General features: G+C 38.5%; 1 protein-coding gene across 2 annotated transcripts in view; it reads left to right on the forward strand.

The window, feature by feature from the left end:
- The window catches only part of LOC117403783 (A disintegrin and metalloproteinase with thrombospondin motifs 6), an 82,230-nt gene that overhangs the window by 54,915 nt on the left and 5,794 nt on the right, over positions 1-21,521 (forward strand). For both annotated transcript variants that reach the window (XM_059006613.1, XM_059006618.1), the window contains 9 exons: positions 366-429; positions 3,363-3,465; positions 6,436-6,569; positions 11,108-11,231; positions 11,861-11,941; positions 13,963-14,126; positions 16,781-16,919; positions 19,246-19,375; positions 20,354-20,558. In XM_059006613.1, the coding sequence (XP_058862596.1) occupies positions 366-429; positions 3,363-3,465; positions 6,436-6,569; positions 11,108-11,231; positions 11,861-11,941; positions 13,963-14,126; positions 16,781-16,919; positions 19,246-19,375; positions 20,354-20,558 (1,144 nt within the window). The remainder of the gene's footprint in view (positions 1-365; positions 430-3,362; positions 3,466-6,435; positions 6,570-11,107; positions 11,232-11,860; positions 11,942-13,962; positions 14,127-16,780; positions 16,920-19,245; positions 19,376-20,353; positions 20,559-21,521) is intronic.

Raw genomic sequence — 21,521 nt, forward strand, 5'->3', positions numbered from 1 at the left:
TTCTGAATGGTAAACTGTGGAAGCCATTTATTTAACATCCAATCCCAGTAAACACAATAATTCATCTCTAACCTGGCCATGCTACAAACTCCCTTCTCTCTGTAAGAGAACGGGTTCTGCAACAGAAGAGACAAATGTTGTCACGATGAGCTGCTGTTTACACAGCCAGCATATGCGGGTTACCTGCGGGGAACTTGGTTACAAGGTAACTGCCCCAAATGCAGTGCAGATGCCCGCCAGTGTTGATTAAAAGGGTGTGTGGATTTTACTTTGATTCACTTTTTTTTAAAAGTCAGACAGGGGGTGCTGACCAAAAGGAGAAAGTACCTCATTAATCTTTTTTTTTTTATTATAATTTGTTTCAGGCCTTCTGGTGGAGGAAAGTACTGTCTTGGGGAAAGGAAACGTTACCGCTCCTGTAATACCGATGTGAGTCAAAAGCTTCCAGCCTTGCAGCTTTCCACAGCCTGGTTCACATGTTTCACTCCAACAGATTCTAGGGCAGGATAGGTAATGTGAAGGAAAAATGCATGCATAACCATTAGGCATTTGAAAACGCTATGTGCCATTGCTGCAGAAAAACCACAAGGCAGGATAACACTTATTTAAACTTGCCTCAACTCTGCTGTATATCGGCATCGATTGGTGGTATGATTTTTATTTGTTTTGTTTTCCAGGTTATACCAAGAATAAAGAGAACAAATATTTTGAATTTGGGCAGGAGATGTCAAAAGACCATCTTTATTTAAATAAATCATATTGTTCATGCTTTGACATTACCATGTATGCACTGGTATGATTATTGACTATAAACTATAAAACCATAGTACAATTGTACAGAAGATGTGTGAAATATACAAACATTTACCAGTGTACGTATGTCTGTTCAGTGTATCGTTTGCAGATATTCCAGAGGAGGGTCCCGTTTAATGATTTAAACAATGGCGGTATTCAGATCTGCCTCTGTTTATACCAACTGAATAGACCTCTTTTAGTCTTTGGGTCACGTAAACAGCAGCTTCTTTATGTCCATTCATTTATTTGAAAGCATTGACTTAGAGTAGCCCTTTAAAGAGCACACTCATTTATTGCTCTGTCCGCACATCACATAATTTGGCCAGGACCTTTCCACAATATGCCATCGTTATCAACATTTTGTATTTCTGGGTTGAATCAGGCCCCTCCTGGCCCACAGGCTCTCTCTTTAACTTTCTGAGAACCACAAACTAAAACAATGATAGTCTTCATCAGACCACTGAGCAGTACAAAATTCCTGGTTCTTTAATGCCTGTAGCTATAGCTTTTGGGTGTTTAGGGTTAAAACCATATGGTCACTATGCATTTCCTGGTAATTATCATGGTGACAAATGAATTGGTGATAAGAACAGTACTCCCACAGGTCTGAATCCATGACCTGTGACTGAGTAAACGGGACATTGACTTCAGAAAGGAGAGTCGTTCATCCAAATTAAAGTAAACTGTTTGAGAAACCTTATACAAAATAACAACATCTTCCAAACTCCACATGTTTGTCGTCTAACCACAAATGATCAAAGACTGAACAAGAAGTCTCTCCTAATGCATGTGTTAATAGTTCCAAAAACAGAAAGATTTGCTTAAAAAGAACCCGGGCAATGAAAGATTATCTTTAAATATTGCCATATTATTGGAAGAATTTGTTTTTGTTATTACAGACCTAGTCTTTTGGAATATGATCACATCCTTGTTCAGGTTTATCAACTGATGAGTCTTGTATGATGAGGAAGCTGCCAGTGTGTGGCTCACAAACACTTTGAGCGTTTCTGTAAAATGTCAGCATTTATTTTTCTTCAAGAACTTTAACCCCCCCCCCCCTTCCCCTCCCTCCCATGTTTCTTCAACAACTGCTGTTTAAGAAAGGTCAATTCTCATTTGCTTTCTTTTTTTCAACAATAAGCTAACCCTCCCTTGAATTGTACTCTGACCACTTTAATTTTCTTTCACTGCCTACACCATGACTCCTACTGGTATTATTACCTCTTACTAGAATTGCCTTTGTTGTGCTAAATGCCACTTTGTAATTGAAAGCAATTTAACAACAGAAAGAACCCAGATCATCAAAAAGTTTATAAAACAGCTGGCTGCAAGCAATGTGTGCTGTTTACAATACAAGCTACATTCAAAACTGAGTCTGTGTCCAAACTAAACAAACAGTTGCCAAAATGGTTTAATCGATCCATCAGGCAAAGCATAAGGAAGAAGAGGGAGATCTACTGAGCGTTTGTACAAGTTTTCATCAGTGAAGACGTCAACAACGTGCCCCCTGACACAGATAGTCCTCAAACAATCCTACTCATTTAGTATAAATCAAACCAAAGTAAAAATGTGTTTTTGTTTACGACTGTAAGTCGCCCTGGATAAGGGCGTCTGCTAAGAAATAAATAATAATAATAATAATAATAATAATAATAATAAGATGACTGGGGCCTCGCAAGACTAACAAATCCCTTGGTCTGGATGGCATATACCCAAGAGAGGGATAATATGCAAACGTTAAACTTGTAGACAACGCAAAGCTTTGGGGAGTGGCTGACATGCTTTCAGCCACCCAGGAAATCCAAAACGATTTAGACTGCATACAGAACTGGGCAGAAACGTGGCAATATAGGAGTTGGTCATGATTTAAGTCTTTCGAATCTTAAAAGGAGTTGACATGGTTAACACAAATCATTACTTTAAGCACAGTACAGAAACCAGGACCAGATGACTCAGCTGGAAACTAAATGGAGATAGATTTAGGACAGAGGGAATGAGACACTTCTTCACACAGAGTGATGAGGGTATGGAATGGGTTACCTAGTCTTGTTGTTGAGGGAGAATAACTTGGATCCATTAACTTGACAATCAGCTACTAGGAACGGGATGACCTTAGATGGGTTGAATGGCCTCCTCAAATATTCTTATGTTCTTAATTATTTTCTTCATAGTTTTTTTTTTTCTGCCCAGTGTGTGCTGTATGCACTATATTTCAATTTCCTATCTTTATTTTAAAATGGCTACGGATAGCTATGTAAAACATGATTTTTTTTAAAACAGGTGTTTTTCTTTAAATATTATTTCATGTGAGTTTGAATAAAGCTTCTAAAAATGCACCCTTTCGTGTATGATATATTGGCATTGCCAGGAGATACTTGAGGGGGGCAGGAAAGCCTATTTTCTCCTCCCTTCAACCATAACCTCAACAAGCAGCTTATATCTGAGTAAACTAAAGAAGCTTGTAAGGCAATGTTTGGACTTGTGAAGTTTCTTACCTTCTTAAATGTATAACCTTGTGCAGGGATGTAAATATGTGACACGAAATGTTTTCCTTTTATTCATTGCAGGCCTGTGCCGTGGGCGCCCGTGATTTTCGAGAAAAGCAGTGTGCAGACTTTGACATCCTGCCATTTCGGGGGAAGTATTACAACTGGAAGCCATACACTGGAGGTGAGTTTGAGTAAAGATGCAGAACAGTGTGCCTTTTTAAGGGGTGTTTTATGTACTGCAGCGCCTATATCACGTATAGCGAACAGTTGTCGCACTCGGCGCGAATGCATTACTACTGTTGTGTGTGATTCACTTTGACTTTGTCCAACCTTTGGTAAGTCTATACCCTTCTTAAAAAGGACAGTCTATCTGCTGCACTGGATATTGTATACCCTGCCTGTATAAACAGCTAGCCAGTCCCTTTGATGCATTGAACATTCTTAAAATTCCTAGGAGTAAAATGTTTGACCATCTTCTGCACCACTGTTCTGCTTTTTTGTACTCATGAAATGTTTAGTTTATAGAGTAAAGCTATTTGGAAAGCTCTGTCCTGTGAAAAGGCCCTAGGGAGGAACTGGGTGGAACTGGGTGGAATGTTTCATCAGGGCATGTGTTATGCAGGTTTTACAGCAGGTATCAGGATTATCATGTCCTCTGATCTCTAATATCTTCCACGTGCAGTTTGCCTTTACTGATTAGTTGCCCAGGGAAAGCCAACTGAGGAGATATTAATTGATAACAAAAGATATCCATTATGTACTTATGTGGCACGGTGGACTTTTCCACCTCTCCCAGAGCTGATTGAGTACATAATTGGGAAAATGCTGAAAAAAAATAGGGCACAGTGATGTGTAGCAAAACAAAAATAAAAAACATCAAGATCAGCAGAGAATGTTTTGATTGAGTTCCAGTACAAATTGTGCCAAGACTATAGTTTTTGGACACCTTGGAAAATGTGATTTTTCATTTGAACTGCCTAAATAATAAGTAATAAAAGACAAAGGACCTGTGCCCATAAATAAAATAAGCCTTATGAACTTTATTCAATTTATTTATTTATTTATTTCAAGCAAATTGAACGCAGATTGCTTAGTTGAAAAAAAAAAAAAAAAAACCTTTGTGAATATATTGTACCTGTCAAGAGTTCCAAAACAAAGCAGCATATTAGGGCATGTATTCACAGTGTATGTATTACAGTTTGGTTTGTTATTCTGTGATCCTTTGGAGAAAGAGCAATTCCCCCATTCAAAAAGTAGGATGCAAATACTGACTAGAGTAAACAGATACATGCTGTATGATTGTTCTGTAAGGTTTTATCTCTGTGTCAGACCATATCAGAACTGCACTACTGCATACATTTTAAATGTTCACCCTGAGTACTAACTTGAGGAGGCTGTCTACCTGGGATGATAGCCTTTGGCTGCTAATAGAATTATTATTGACACACATTGACAAGGACTCCTGGGTTACTCAGCCACCCTCACTCGTGGAATAACGACAGTGATGTAGCGTTCCAGTCTCTTCAGGGTAATAATATAAAATGTCTATGAATTTGACAACTGTTTTCTGTGCAGCTGTTTTCACTAAACCACAGCTTTATTTTGCATGCTACATCTCTCAGTGTGTCTTTGCCATTCAAATGAAGCAATCAGCATATACCCTCAAGACCAAGAAAGCAGTACATAGCAATAAACAAGCACACATGTTTTTTGTGGAAAATTGAATCCTTCAATTTACACGTCAACAGATGCACACATGTTCACTGATCAAAACCCACAATAAGATATAATGTACATTATATTACTGAAGCATTTGGGTTTATTGATTTAAACCATTTAAGCTTTTAACATTCACATTTAAAAATACAGCCGAACAAATGAGTCATTGTTAATCTGCCACAAATCTGAAATCAGTGAAATAGAATGGTAGAGGAGCTTGGAAGTGCAAGATAGATATGATGCTAACATTCAGCTGCACTGGCTTCTGATAACATGCTTACTTAGCTTAAATGGCTTAGCTGTTACTATTACATTGCAGCTTGCAGGTTTCTGTAGCAGAAGTTAAACAGTACTCACCTCAACCATCGATAGTAACTATCAGTTATTATTATTTTATTATTATTTATTTCTTAGCAGACGCCCTTATCCAGGGCGACTTACAATCGTAAGCAAATACATTTCAAGTGTTACAATACAAGTAATACAATAAGAGCAAGAAATACAATAACTTTTGTTCAAGTGTGACAAACCACAATTCAATAATACAGCAGATAATAGTGATAGTTACATCAGGATATGATTAAATACAAAATACTACAGGTTAAACACTTGGCAGATTACAGTATTCTGAAGTACAGGATTAAATGCAGTAAAATAGGGGGCAGATAAGAGCAAAATAAAGCACATTTAAATGATGGGTGATAGTGTCCCAGGATACAAACAGAGGAGTTCTACAGGTGCTGTTTGAAGAGGTGAGTCTTAAGGAGGCGCCGGAATGTGGTCAGGGACATTAATCAATTAAAATGTCTATAGTTCATTTTAATTAATTGAATGGATTCATGTATGAGGAAAAAACTCTATTTTAAGTAGGGAGTGGCCAGATCCTTAGTAACTGCTTGTGCAATACAGCTCTGCAACTGTTCAGTCACATCAGTCACTTCCGACTGCATGCAGACTGATGAGCACTTGTCTTTTACGCGTATTTGCAGTCTGGGATACAGATGCAAGTCAGGCACTTACTGTGATGCCCCTTTAAAACTCTGACAAATCTTTACTTGTTTTACAGTCAATTAACTGACAAATAACTGGTTAAGACCTTATACACAGCATGCCAAATTGTTCATGTACTTTCCATGTATCGTGTGGCTGAATCATTGGGATCCAAGTTCTGGGATCAGTCAGCTACTAGGAACCGAATGAGCATTGATGGACCTCCTCTCATTCGTAACTTTTCTTATGTTCCGATGATAGAAAGGCAGCTCCGTAGTTGCACATGCTGGAAATCAAATGTAGTCTGTTTTGTTCAATACATAAACCATTTGGCTTAAAGTAGTTATTTTCTGGTTACTGATGCTATGCAATGCATAGCTGAGATAAGGGGTGTGTCACGTATCCTGTCTCTTTGTCTCATTCTTTTCTGTTCTAACTACAGGTGGAGTTAAACCCTGCGCATTAAACTGCTTAGCTGAAGGGTATAATTTCTACACAGAACGCGCCCCTGCTGTCATTGATGGAACACGCTGCCATGCTGACTCACTGGACATCTGCATTAACGGAGAGTGCAAGGTACCGGAGCTGTGCTGCTGTTGTTCTGCTGATCTGTGTCTCACACTTTTATAACATTTTATTCATGTTAACTCATACCGTGCTGGGTGTAGTCCACCCCACAAGAATTTCTATTAAACCCTTCATGTAACGATCTCCATAGTAAATGTCACGCTTTCGTTGATTCTTCTGGGGTGATCAATGTAAAGTTTGGCTGCACATCCACATGAAAATCTACACAATCTAATTCTTGTGGTGTGGAAAAGACACCTTGCATTACCACCATAGTTACAGCTGCTAGGAGAATGTAACACGGTTTAACAAGCTTAAGGACATTGCATAATTTGAAATTCCAAATTTCAGAGTCAAGTTTAAAAGCAGATCATTTAAGTGATGTTCAAAGGATGATTGTTTAGTTTTCAGAGCGCTTTGTTTATACTTCAGCATGTATTATTTACATACAATGGTGCTTGGATGATTGATGTAAATCGTACTTCACTGAGTTTGCATGGAATGACTTTTTCCATGTCTCCAGTTTTGGCCTTTTCTGAGGAAATTCAACACATTCCCTAGAAAGCATCAATCTGACAGGGTTTCTGCAGTGTGATGCATCAGCACCTGCAGCCGTACGCTCTGCAGTGTGATGCATTAGCACCCGCAGCCGTACGTTCTGCAGTGTGATGCATTAGCACCCGCAGCCGTACGTTCTGCAGTGTGATGCATTAGCACCCGCAGCAGTACGTTCTGCAGTGTGATGCATTAGCACCCGCAGCCGTACGTTCTGCAGTGTGATGCATTAGCACCCGCAGCAGTACGTTCTGCAGTGTGATGCATTAGCACCCGCAGCCGTACGTTCTGCAGTGTGATGCATTAGCACCCGCAGCCGTACGCTCTGCAGTGTGATGCATTAGCACCCGCAGCAGTACGTTCTGCAGTGTGATGCATTAGCACCCGCAGCCGTACGTTCTGCAGTGTAATGCATTAGCACCCACAGCAGTACGTTCTGCAGTGTAATGCATCAGCACCTGCAGCCGTACGCTCTGCAGTGTGATGCATTAGCACTCGCAGCCGTACGCTCTGCAGTGTGATGCATTAGCACTCGCAGCCGTACGTTCTGCAGTGTGATGCATTAGCACCCATAGCCGTACGTTCTGCAGTGTGATGCATTAGCACCCGCAGCCGTACGTTCTGCAGTGTGATGCATTAGCACTCGCAGCCGTACGCTCTGCAGTGTGATACATTAGCACCCGCAGCCGTACGTTCTGCCGTGTGATGCATTAGCACCCGCAGCTGTATGCACGTTACACGCTGTATGTACCTTTGGTTTGCAAAATTTCGACTTGCTTGTGCGATCGGTTGAAGCGAAACAGACATTTTAAGCTTATAGAATGATGGTGTTTATTTAGTGGTAGTAATGAGCAAATGGAAGCAGATACGTTTGGTTGAAGCTTCAAAAAGAGCAAAATCTCTCTTCTGATGATCCAGAATATCAGAGGGAAAAAAATCAGTAGAAGCACCGAACCGTCTGTTTCTGCCAAATACACTGGCATCATTGAATGTTAGTACAGTACAAGTGCATGATCTGAATTCTGCTGCTCTTCCAGAATTGAGCACAGTAAGTACACTTTTAAAGTTGCATTTGTATTTAAATTTTATCAGTGTCTTATATTAAAATGAATAATACATTTTCCTACTCATTTACACATAATTGACAAGTTGTGTTATTATTATTATTATTATTATTATTATTATTATTATTATTATTATTATTATTATTATTATAATCAGTAGTAGCTGTTTACAGCCCTATAGATTATATTAGAACTCCAGAAGTTTACAATCTATTGTGTACAGCTGTAAGATTATATGGTTTATTATGTACAGGTCACATGGGCATCTTAACTGACTTCACCACAACACACAAATTTTAAAATGTTACTGATGAAAACAGAGACATGTTCGTTGAAAATCAGGAAAATGCTGCCACAAGAAAGAATGAGTTGAGTGATATAAATTTACTAAAAGCGTAACTGGAAGAAAATTGTATAGCAAATTTACAGCAACTCGACAACATTACAGTATACTGGGAAGCAAAGACGTGTATTTAACAAGACACAAATATGACAGTACTACAGTAACCAAACAGACTTCACAACAACAATACAAAGTGTAGAGGCAAAACAAAAGCATTAAAAAAGCAAGGGAAGGGAAATGGTCATGTGTGCTACTTTTTCAAGCTATTGTAAATGGCTACAACTAATTATAACAAATAAAGTACTCCAAAGTGTGCAATAAAAAGATAAAAAGCTGTAATTGTATCTCAGGCTTCTGGTGACATGAATACTCCGCCTTCGGTGTCATCATTTATCTTGCCACGAGAGTTTATTCCTAATATTATTATTATTGTTATTGGTGTTTTATTTTTTTAACTGCCTGTTTTGTCACATGTAACATAAAAAAGTTTATGTTTATACCCCATGCTTAGGGGATGAGTAATGATTAGTGATTGTGAGAGTAAAATGATTAGAAATGGAACCAGCGTAAAAGATGTGTGAGCTAGTTTTTCCCCTAGTTTAAGTCTTGATGCAATTTGATTGTAGTTTTCTAATGTGACAGTGTAGGTGCTGTGAAACTCAGGAAAGAACACAAATGCAGCACTCTGATTGGTTGAAGCTGAAGTCGTTATGGGTATGAGAAGGGATGTTGGTGTGGTTCAGTTGTGCGTACCATGTGAAAGATTTCTGGGGGCGCTCCTGGTTTGATGGTGGACATTACTGATTTGGTGGCTCTTCCATGCTAGCTTGCTGTTCCCTAATAGGTTGATCTTGGGTTGTAGGGTTACTTTAACATACAGAACACATTTAGGGTCTTTCCAGTTTATCTTGAAGTGTTTACTTAGATTGCTTATTTCAGGTTTGAGGCCCTTTTTTTGGAAACGAAGATTTTTCACTTTAAAACTTAAATGATATTGTTCCAGTGGTACTAATTGTTTAAGTGTCCTTTGGCACACAGATTAAAATGTACACATTCTATCCGTTAACTACTAGGATGTCCGCAATGTAAGACATCAGTCATCATGTTGAAGATTTGTGGGCACATGTGCTGTTATAAGTTGTTCATTTATTTGTTTATTTATTTTTTAAACAGACTGCATAATCACTTTAAAGGGGTTGTTCCGAGATGTTTTAGGCAAGGCCATGAAATTGCTGCAGCTCACTGCGCAGTATGTACTCACCCCTCCCACACTTTTTTAGCTGTTGCCAAGCAACCTAAGAATCATACTGAAATTCCATATCTCCAGATGACTCCTATCAAGCTCCCTGAAAAAGCGGCTTACGACTGCTCTTTGCTGTTGTGCAATAGCACGCAGCTGGTATTTCTTAAAAGAGAGGGTATACTTTTGTTTTACATGACTTTCTTAAGGGGTGGTTAATGTAATTGTAATTGGCAGTTTCCTGATATATCTTTGATCTCAGTATCAAAAACAGATACAGTATGTAATCAAGGCCATAGGCTGTGCTTGTAATCTGGAAATCTCCCTGCGCCCATGTAGGAATTATGGCCAGACTTTTATTTTTGAGGTGACTCAAGATGCAGCAAACATTTAACCAAGGTGTTGCTAGCGTAAACAGATAGTAGCCCGAACATCCTGTGCTGTTATCAGTGGTGCGATAACAGCGACTATTTTAAGGTAATACTGCATTCAATACAACCACCCAAGGAGAAAAGGGCAGGAAATGCGTTCAATAATATTAGATTAACTTTTGCCAAGCTGCACGGTGCTAAGCACAAATCTGTGTCATCATGGTCAGAAATTGTCACAGCTGTGAGAGACCTACTTTAATTCTGTATAGGTTTAATTCTGTATAGGTTTTGTGTCCCAGCCAGCATTGTAAATAGTTTGCTATTACTATTATTATATTGAATACTATTGTAGTGCATTGTCTAAAAACAATAAAAAAATGTTCACAAAAAATAATATTAGATTAACTTTTGTTTTTCTACCTTTCCACACTGATTGGTTTTATAACAGTTTCCATACAATCCACCCTCTCTTCACATTTAAACAGGCCTAGTCAATACCTTACCTTATGATAATGCCCAAATCTGAGGATGTAAGTGGTGTTTTTTTTTTCTTCTCTTTTAAGAACATAAGAACATAAGAAGGGTTACAAATGAGAGGAGGCCATTCGTCCCATCTTGCTCATTTGGTTGTTAGTAGCTTATTGATCCCAGAATCTCATCAAGCAGCTTCTTGACGGATCCCAGGGTGTCAGCTTCAATATTTGTTTTACATTGTAAAACACAGCAGGTTAAAAGTAAACCTGGAAGAAAAGTATTTTAAATCTACAGGTCTAATTCAATTTAAATGTTTGGTCATAGACCAGGGATAAGTACAGATTCTGACCAGGGATAAGTACAGATCTCCCACAGCAATAGGTGGACACCATTTAAGGTGCAGGGTGATAAAAAACAAGGGCAGGGCAGAACCCCCTTCTGTTTTAACCCATGTTTTGCTTTATGATGACCTTTACTCACTGTTCTCCTCTTCTTCTCAGCACGTGGGCTGTGATAACATCCTGGGCTCGGATGCGAAGGAGGACCGGTGTCGCATTTGTGGGGGCGACGGCAGCACTTGTGAAGCAATTGAAGGCCTCTTTAATGACTCTCTTCCTAGGGGAGGTAGGCAGTGCCGTCACTGTAGCTTTTGTTGCCAACTGGGACAAGTTTTTAATTGCTTTTCAGATGATATCCTCTTATCTTGCCAAAGGCAACTCAAAAGAATTCCAACACTTTTTTGCTAAACAGTTCATATTATATGCCAGTTTGCAGTGCTTGCCAAGCACTTCAGGGCTTCATTTTTCATTGGTTTTAGTGTTGCATTGCATATATTTATATAAAGAGACTTGTAGACAAAAGAAACAGTATAAGACAGTGAATGTGAATTAGTGACACTGTTTACAAAAGTGTTAAATCTCTTATGTGGTTACCTCTGTTTTTCCCACCCGTAAGAATCTGTTACATTTGAATTTAAGTCTGTGTAAAGCTGCATTTCAAATATATGGACGTTCCTTTTAAGGGAATGTTCCTTTGACAGATCCATAACATCCCAGGAGAAATGGTCACCAGTTCAGTATATTTTTCTAAGGGGGTGGGTCAAATTTGTCTGATTGTGGAGAAGGGGTCAAACCCAACTGGGGTCTTTAAAGGACATGCTTCTTGTTGTCCTGAATTATGTGTTACATACAGCTCTACCCACATTCTGGAGTTCAGCCTGATGTAGATTTTCAACTGAAATCTTTGTCTTTTAGGTTACATGGAGGTTATTCAGATTCCGAGAGGCTCAGTGCACATTGAAATTAAAGAACTGGCCGTGTCAAAAAACTACATTGGTAAGTTCAGAATAATGGGTAATATAATGGTTGAATTTTCAATAAAAAAAAAAAAAAAAAATAGATTTAGCACTTGTTTTAAATTGACCAGTTATACACCAGTTAATGTCATGTCCAAGTTCATAGTTTACTTTATATGTTTGTTTCAGTGGGTATATTCTCCTGGGTTAAATTCCATTTCTCAATCAAAGTGCGTGAGCAAGAGTTTTTTTATATAAAAATTGAAATAATTATATTTGAAAAATAACCTGTGTTTGAAACATGTTACTGCAGCATGGAAATGTATTCAGCTCTTGAGGATTGAACTATTCAGCGAGAGCTGACCTTGTTTGGTCGTTCCTCAATCATAAGTGGTGGTTCATAACACTCCTCGCTGTACCCTCTCTATATAAACATCTTCAGAATGTTTTTGGAATGTTTGGTTGAGTTCTGAATCTACCTAGAATGTATGAAACCATCTGGAATTTAGCATTCTGAAAAGACAGAAATCTGAAACCTAAATATATCAAAGTCAATTTTCATATCATTGAATTGCTTTAGTACCGTTTTCAGCTCTCCCCTAAAGATCCTCGCTTTGAAGAGTCTTTGGAAGTACACAGGAGAGTAGCCCTGACCTATGTGTATATTTTGGTCTGCACCCATTTGCGTTTCCCATGATTTCTTTGATGGACAGTTATAACACTTGTGTCATCCTGCGATGCTGAAACACCCTGCGAAGGAGTTAAATATTTCCTGAGAAATTCTATCCAGCACAAAGATAACAGGAGACTCAAATGGAGGAGACAGCTTCTGTACCGTGTTGCTATACCTTCAGAGGTGTTTCAAAGCTGAGAACAGCATTTATATTGATCAGAGGGTACTGAACCTAAGCAGGTGTACGAAAATGCACTGCAAAACGTTTTCAATAGTTCATGGCACTACAGCATTTCCTCAAAGCGCACCCAATGAAGAGCTGTATGGCAGTGGTATGTTTTTTGTAAGTACAAGCTGAATGAATGCAGTGACTTGCCCCTTATGTTTACAGAGTTGCGTATCAGTTTATAGTGTGTAAGCAGTTCCTTTGTACACAGTAGTAACATAAACAGAGGATACATTAGGGTACTACAGTAAGTGGTTAATGAAAAATAAACGTCAAGTGAAAGACATTACCACTGAGAGAAAAGAGCCCAGAGTCGGTTGTGGCTTTCCTCACAAGATACATTATTGATAAGAGTCTGCTAATAAAGTACTAAAGTAAATGTCTATATCTGTGTCAACAACCAAACTTGAATGGCTGATTTCACAGACCCAGATTAACACTAACACTAATCCTGGACTACCCGATTCTGCTGTAGATATGGTCGTCCAAGACTAGTGCTAAATCTAGTTTTATTAATTTTTGTGATTTGCACTGTGATAAGTAGCCCTAATTGAAGTATGAGAGAAATATACATTCCCCCCTGGTATTCCTAATAGTGTAGGTATGCCTGGTCAAAGATTCAAAATGCAGCATACTAAATACTGGACAGCAATGATATGAAACAGTTGTATTATGTTTGTAAAGAATCCCAGTCCAGCTGTTTCCCATGAAAAAGAAAATGTTACAAATGACTGTGAAAATTAAAATGGAGGATTCATGACTACCAGACTGTTCATTTTAAATGTGTGTTTGTTTATGTATCGGGTGATATCCCACCCTGCATGATAACCTCTACTGAGAAGTGAGTGCAGAGCATGAATCATTATGAAAACAGCATATTTAAAAAAAATATTGTGGTTGGTAACCAAAACTTGTTTTGACTACTAGAATTGAATGTTCTCTAATCTCCTATCAGTTGATTATGTAATACTTTCACCTGGAGAGCGTTTTTAGAGGTCTTGTGAAATCATCAACTGTTTCTTTGGTCTTCTCTATGAAGACAATGTAGAAATGATAATGATGAATTAGTAAAATGACCTCACCTCAGCATATATTGCCTAGTTTCTATCATTGCATTACATTTGCCAAAAATGTAATGGTATTTGTAATCTATTTTTTCCAGCCTTAAAATCTGAAGACGATAACTATTACATCAATGGTGCCTGGACTATTGACTGGCCTCGTAAATTCGATGTGGCTGGAACAGCCTTTCATTACAAGAGGCCTGCTGATGAGCCTGAGTCTTTGGAAGCTCTGGGTGGAACCACAGAAATCCTTGTTGTCATGGTAACATTACACCTCAGTGGCCTTTGGCTTGTGTTCATCAGCTTTATTCTGAATGACATAAATGTATTGTTCTTGCAGTGCTCTGTCACTAGTTAATCAAACTGCTGTCACAAATGTGAGCTGTGGCTTGGCAAATATTGAATACATTTGTGCTGAATGAGGTACAGGTACAAATGTTGCAAACCTGTAAAGGACCGACTGGATCCCTTGTAGTATGTGAAAGGGAAAAAAAAAATTCAGTAAGTAAGTAATAATAATAAAAATACAAGTGGGGAAAATTAAACAGTAGAATTGGAATCAATCAGCAATACAAACGACATTTTCCAAAATCTTTAGCCGCGTATAGATAAGATAAAGAAATTACATAGCACTCGGTACCCCTTTTTAACTTGAAAGTCCCCTTCACCAGAACTGGAAAAATCAGGTCATTTCAGTGCATGTTTTAGTTTCAAAGGTTCTAAATATACATTTTACAAAATACAGCTGAAGTGAAGTAAAGGGTTGTGGCAAAGTGGTAATTAGTAGAGCAGGTGAAGAGCAGTTGCAGTAATCCAATAAGAAAAGACAGACAACAAAGTACGGGTGAAATGGTTTCTGTTTTTATTTGTATCCAGACGGTCTGATGACCAAACAGTAAACAATAGGAGGGCTGTTAATACACGGGCATGTGTATTGCGCAGTGGATAATGATGGGTTACAGTCCCGTGAATAATAACAAACAACAGTCCAGTACATATACACACAAGACACAAACACGGTCACCAGTCCAAAGTGAGTGCTGTAGTGCTCAAGGTGAAGTACAGTTTATTCCGGGTTTAGTGCTGGCCGTGGGCGACAGCTCAGGATCGTGTTAGCCGTCTAGTCTAACAAACAAACAAACAAACAGTGCATTTTAGACAGACAGGCAGACGGTTGTAATCACAAATACAGGTCCTTTCGGTTCTTAGCGTAACCATCACAAGGAACAGATCACATCACTACGTCCACTTTATATATCGTCAACCACGACCCCTTGGTTAACAACCCCTGCCCTATTTCAGTGCTGAGTGAGCCTTGCATGTCTACACAGTGACTTCTACAGGCTGACTGTGAAAGAGCTAGAGCAGCCCCCGGATTACTTGTGACTGATCAATTCTCACCTCTCAAACGATGCAGTTGTTAAGCCTGCTACTGTTGAAATACTAATCTAGGGTGACCTGCCTGTCTGGCCAGAGGTTAGGTGAATCTGTTAGAAATACGGCCTTGGGAAAACATTTAGACACTAAGGGCTCTATTCATAAAGGGGTAACGCCTGTCGAAATGAGAAAACAGGAGTACATGATCGTACCTGATTTTGTCCATAGCCACCTGTTTAATGGCAGTTGCTATTCATAAGAGATAATTCAGATGCGTTGTTAAGCCCCAATGATTTTCTTCTATGAAGGCATGTTTTAAACGAATTGAAGTAAAGCTTAACGATTACCTCATTAGCATAAAGTTTTCATTGGTCCTGCTATTCATAAGAGTGAACGATAACTAGGCCTTATTGAACGAGTCTAAACTAACAACAGCCTCGGCAGACTATTTTTTTAAAGACATATTTTATTACTACGCTTGCTCTGTTATACAGTTTGACATACCCGTGATTAACATTGCCTATTTTGGAAAAAAAATATATATGAAGGAAAATGTTTAATATAAATATATACTCACACAAGAACATATTCTCTGGCATAATCATTTTGAAACAGCATTGTGAATTGAGAGCAAGTGAGAGACTGAGAATAGCCAGTTATTTTATTATTTCTTTGCCGTGATCCGCGGCTTGCTTGGTATTGCAAAAAACACTACGAGATCAGTGTTCGAAGGGGAGTCTTTTTTTTTCGCGCACCACAAATGACCCATTTTGTGTACAGTGTGCAGTACAGCGTGAAACTTTTACCGATTCATAAACATAAAATCGCCCCTGATTGACTCCCTGCTTTAAGCGGGGTTTATTATTATTAATGCTACTACTATGACTACTACTACTACTACTAATAATAATAATAATTGATCATTTGTAAGATTAACATTAAGTTTTCAATATTATCATTATTATTATTATTATTATTATTATTATTATTATTATTATTATTATTATTATTATTGTTATTATAATTACAGTTTTTGCAAAGTGTCGTGACTGGCAGCTGCAGACTCAGGTTTCGGTAGTACTGTCGGTGGATTCCGTTTTTTCTTTTTGCAACAGCTACCGACGCCACACAGGGAACATTAATAATGCTGATGACGTCATCAAAAAGAGGCAGTTTTTACCCATTGATAAAGTGCTCTGCGACAGTCGCCTGTTTGCTCAGATCATTTTATGAATAGCAATATGGAAGACTTTCGTTAGTTTTAAACAAAATTTGTTTTATTACGTCAGTCGGCAAGTACTTTTATGAATAGGGCCCTAATTCTCGAAACCTCAAAACATTAGACCTCAGAACAGGAATAGACCAGGCAGACAGTTCTTAAAAGAACTACCCACACAAAGGACGACCGCTAACCACCAACTCAAATTAAAGGCAGCAAAATGGCAGGCGCACAGCCTTGTGCTTAGGGGTAGGTCACACTGTGGGTTTGCATCAAGTTTCAAGAATCCTTTTTTTTTGTCATTGTTGTTTTCATTTTAGGTTCTCCTTCAGGAACAGAATCTGGGCATCAAGTACAAGTTTAATGTTCCAATTACTCGCATTGGCAGTGGGGACAATGAAGTTGGTTTTGCATGGCATCACCTGCCTTGGTCAGAGTGTTCAGCCACGTGTGCAGGAGGTAATATGTCACATTTAACATACCATCTTAATGCTTTATGAATACAGTATGGACTATTTATTGTTCCTTGTAGTTCAATGCTGGTATTAACAAATTTCATCTGAACAAAATGAATATTAAGACAGGTGTAAGTAAGGTTCTGTTGAGTTGTAAGGTATTATATTTCACATTTTTTCAAAGGCAAGATTTTATTAAATGTCGTTGATGTCTAAGAGATTGCATCCAATGGCCTTTCATCTCACCACAGTACTTTCTGTCTGAGCCTCATTTGGAAGAGTTCCCTCCAGATTCAAAAAGAAAATACAGCTAATTGCTCAGTGCTGAAGATTATTCAGTAGCAGGATTTTCTTTGTAAGACACGTAAGGGTGAAATAACAGATTACTGTTATTTTTTTGATTAGTTGGTCTCTGCACTGCTTAGAAAATCAGAATGCATATTTTCCATATTTGAAATTTGTTTCGTGTTTATCATGTAATTTGTCTGAGAGAGCTCACAAGTATTTTTTTTTCGGTTAGCCAGTACAACTGTTTTACAGATGGAAGATATCCTGCAGTTTGGTTCCTATGTAATTAAATATTCTAACTCCGAGACAGCAGTTTCATGTGGTCGGTCACAAAAATGACTAAACCATTTTTGTTTGCCTGCAACTTAAGGCATCTTATAAAAGAACAAAGACTGTTCCTTGCAGTTTTTATAGCTGGTCATTTAAAAGCATGTAAAGTATTTGCAAACTCAATTTTTGGAGAACAGCACTTGGATTATGGTCACTAAACCTTATGAAAAACATTGCTTTTCATAAAAAAGTTGTGTGGATGTATCTTGTGGGCATTTTATAGGTATTTAATTAAAAACTATACATCTGGGAGAAACTTACTTTAACCCTGCATTGCTCAGCCCCTGTTAAGAATAATTTGTCATAACTTTCATGAGTCTAGCATCTGTGCTCTATTGCAATTTGAATTTGAATACTTCAAGCTTCAAAAGGTTGAGAAATATAATAGAACTGCACTGAAGACAATGCTGACACGTCTGTTTTTATAATGCTATGTGTTTTTATAATCAGCACCTTTATAAGGCTCATTTAAATGAAGCTGGTTAACATAATTTCTTCATGAATATGGAACTGCTGTACAATACCATTGTATTATTCATTTAGTATTTATTTAGGTTTATTACATTTTATACTTGAAGTAATATAAACAACTATTGATACAACTTTTATATTATCTTTCTAGATGTTAACGTAATTGCATAGGCAGTCAAACATTATTAGAGCTTCAATAATTCACATTAAATCATAACATTTTATTCAGACAATAATTCACACAATTTCAGTACTGAAGTGTTCCATAGCTGTTTCCTTTCGAAATCCAAGCCTTCCTCTGAAAGATTATTGAGCCAAAAACTCAAATAACGAACCTGACCAGTTAAGTTGACCGAAGCAACATCAGACAGGAAATTAAACTGATCAGATCAGCCCAGGGCACTGCTAGGGTTAAACGTAAGAAATCGGCTTGTGAAGATTAACTTATCTCTGTTCACTCTGACATAACATTTCAATGTTTTAGACGTAAACATTGTATATCCTTTGCTGCAGTTTCTGATGAGATCACAATCTGCTCTGTAAACCATGGATTCCAAAGTGTTTTAATAAGGAATGGTGCAGGGTGTTTTCTTTGAAATGTGATTATAACTAAAACGTCTTAGTCCAGTGGTACAGACAGTTTGTTATGATACAGTCTTAAAGTTATGTTTTTTTTGGTGTGTTTTTTTTTTTTTTTTTTTTTAAAGATATACAGATGCCGTCATTGACAAAAACAGACCTGTATTCATTGTTATTCAGAGATTTAAGGTTGTATCCCAGCCGTCAGTTTTTCTAATGTATCTGCCTATAGCGGTTCTTGAGCAGTGATTCAGGGGTCTTGCTGTTTGAGATGCCCACCCACAGATACTATGGGACCATGTGGCAAGCACTCACTATTTTTACCCAAGCAGGATTTCCCTGGCTTTCAGGCAAACCGACATCATGCCTCAGACTTCATTCTCTTGATCTTCCTCACCAGGGAGTAACCGCACGGCTGCCCATTCTAAAAGCATCTGAGCTCACACACTAATCTCTCGGTTTGTCTTGTGACGTCAATGACTGCCGATACAGTAAAGTCTAGGATAGAAGACAAGGGCCCATACACTAACCAGCTTACATTTCAGTACATTTGCACCAATAACCATGGTATACAGCTTATTTCTTCTGATATGAAAAATAACTTTGGTTAATTTGCAGTGAAAGTACCATTGCTTCATAATCAGTGTGTTCTCTTAATATAGGTTCCCAGAAACAAGAGGTAGTGTGTAAAAGGCTTGACGATAACTCCATTGTGCAGAATAGTTACTGTGACCCAGAGAGCAAACCACCAGAAAACCAACGTGCCTGTAACACTGAGCCATGTCCGCCTGAGTAAGTCTTCTGGTGTGTGCGTGTGCGTGTGCGTGTGCGTGTGTGTGTGTACGTGTGCGTGTGCGCATGTGCGTGTGTGTGTGTGTGTGTGTGTGTGTGTGTGTTTGTGCTGAATCAACCATTGTGGCTATTCCACTGTTACATCAGTCACAGGGTTTGACAACCAGAGCATGTTTGTGTGAATTACCGAGCATCATTAGTTTTCCATTCACTCCCAAGGTCAGGGTTATCGGAGAGGAGGCCTTTGGTTAGAAGCGGTTGTGCTGATGCACTCGAATAAGTAATAACAACTTGGAGACACCCTATTTATCAAAACAAAGAAACTAGGAGATAGAACTTTTAAAACTTTGGACATGGAGTAAAAAAAAGGAATTGAAGGAATTGCTGATAAAGTCTGAAATGGAAATGTGCTGCAGACAGTAAAATATTCAAAACAAACTGTAATTTGATATACATCTGTTCTGCAGTATTTGCTCATGCAGCAGTCAAGAAATTGCCTATTTTCCTATTGTTTTGAATGAATGAAGCAAGACCGTGACTACCCAACATTATTACTATAAAAAAAATAGTTTGCAGACAGGTGTTCCAAATACATCAGTAAATAGTTGTAGAAATAACACCTGTTTACCATTTATCAGTAATTAGGAAACAGGATAGTTCTGGTCAAATCTGTAATGCGGGACAGATTCACAGAAAGCTGTCTATTCCTGGTCTCAGAACATAATTCATACGATGGAAAGGGTTAAATAAACTGTTTCATTTTTTACACACCAATAAGTGGTCATTTATTTTGTATGTCAGAGCTGGACATGTATGGGCTTGCATGTGTTTGTGTTGAGCTGAACATTGAAAAAGACACTGCTGCTGAAGCGTCTGTCTTCTAGACTAAGACGTGTCTTCTGTTTTAAGTGTTTACAGTTATGGATGAAGTATCAATACGCAGTGATTTTGACACCATGTCAATGCTGTATTGCACAGGTGGTTTATCGGGGACTGGTCAGAGTGCAGTAAGACCTGCGACGGGGGAATGCGCACTCGGACTGTGCTGTGCATCAGAAAGATCGGGCCCTCGGAAGAGGAGAGCCTGGACGACAGCAACTGCCTGACACACCGACCAATCGAGAAAGAGCCCTGCAACAACCAGTCATGCCCGCCTCAGTGGGTGGCTCTGGATTGGTCAGAGGTGAGCAGCTGCCTTGAATTCTTGCTGTTGTAAGGGATTAGCTGATCCTGTTCCATTCTGTAACTCTAGTGATGTCCAGGGCCACTTTAATTGGCCCATTTCCTGCATTAGGAGTGCAGTGGGATCAGATTTATATTAACTCAAAGACACCCTTGCTTTATGAGCATCTGACATACTACCCTGGAGTTACCTTGAAAGCTGGGCTGGGTTAAACTGTTTTCATCAACATTGCTGCTGCTTTTTGGTTTTTGTTTCAGTAAATGAAATTATTATACAGGTTGTTGAATCTGTTTAACATGGAAGGTGAGGCTAAATGTTTTTGGAAAGATCATCAGCCATTTTAAAAAACTGTCAGTGACATTGCAGAATGAAAGAACAAATGGAAAATGTGCTTGGTGTCCTAATTTGACTTTCAAATTTACACAGAGTCTTACCAATAACTCCGCGAATATCATATTTGTTTTTCAATTCGTACCATCATTTAAAAACAACAACTATAAGCAAGTACTGTTATATGACCACATTTTTTTGGCACATGATTTAAATGAATGGAATACTTCTTGATATCATTTTTACATTAGAAAATGTGTTGTTGATGTCAACCTACCTACCTTACAGTGTAACTTAATTAGAAGGTCATCTTTATTTCCTTCTATAATTGTGGATACTTTTTCGCGGGCTCAGTAGCTTGAAGGCTTGCCTGCTAATCAAAAGGTCACACGGTGTAATCCTGCTCAAGGCAAACCGGGACGTACTCCAATATGCTGCAGACTCAGAGAGGTGCCTACCTTTGAAGGAGAAGTAAAACACATTGCCTACAGCTGTTGTAGCAAAGGGACGGGGCCTGTGTGCATGTTCAAAATGCTTGCTATCATAAAGTATACTGAGCTATCTTGAAATCGATATGATCCCTAGATAGGCCTGTCAATTAATTTTAATCGGGACAGTGGCCCTGTCAATCCT

This window comes from Acipenser ruthenus, chromosome 2, assembly GCF_902713425.1.
Source record: "Acipenser ruthenus chromosome 2, fAciRut3.2 maternal haplotype, whole genome shotgun sequence".
NCBI classification, from domain to species: Eukaryota; Metazoa; Chordata; class Actinopteri; order Acipenseriformes; family Acipenseridae; genus Acipenser; species Acipenser ruthenus.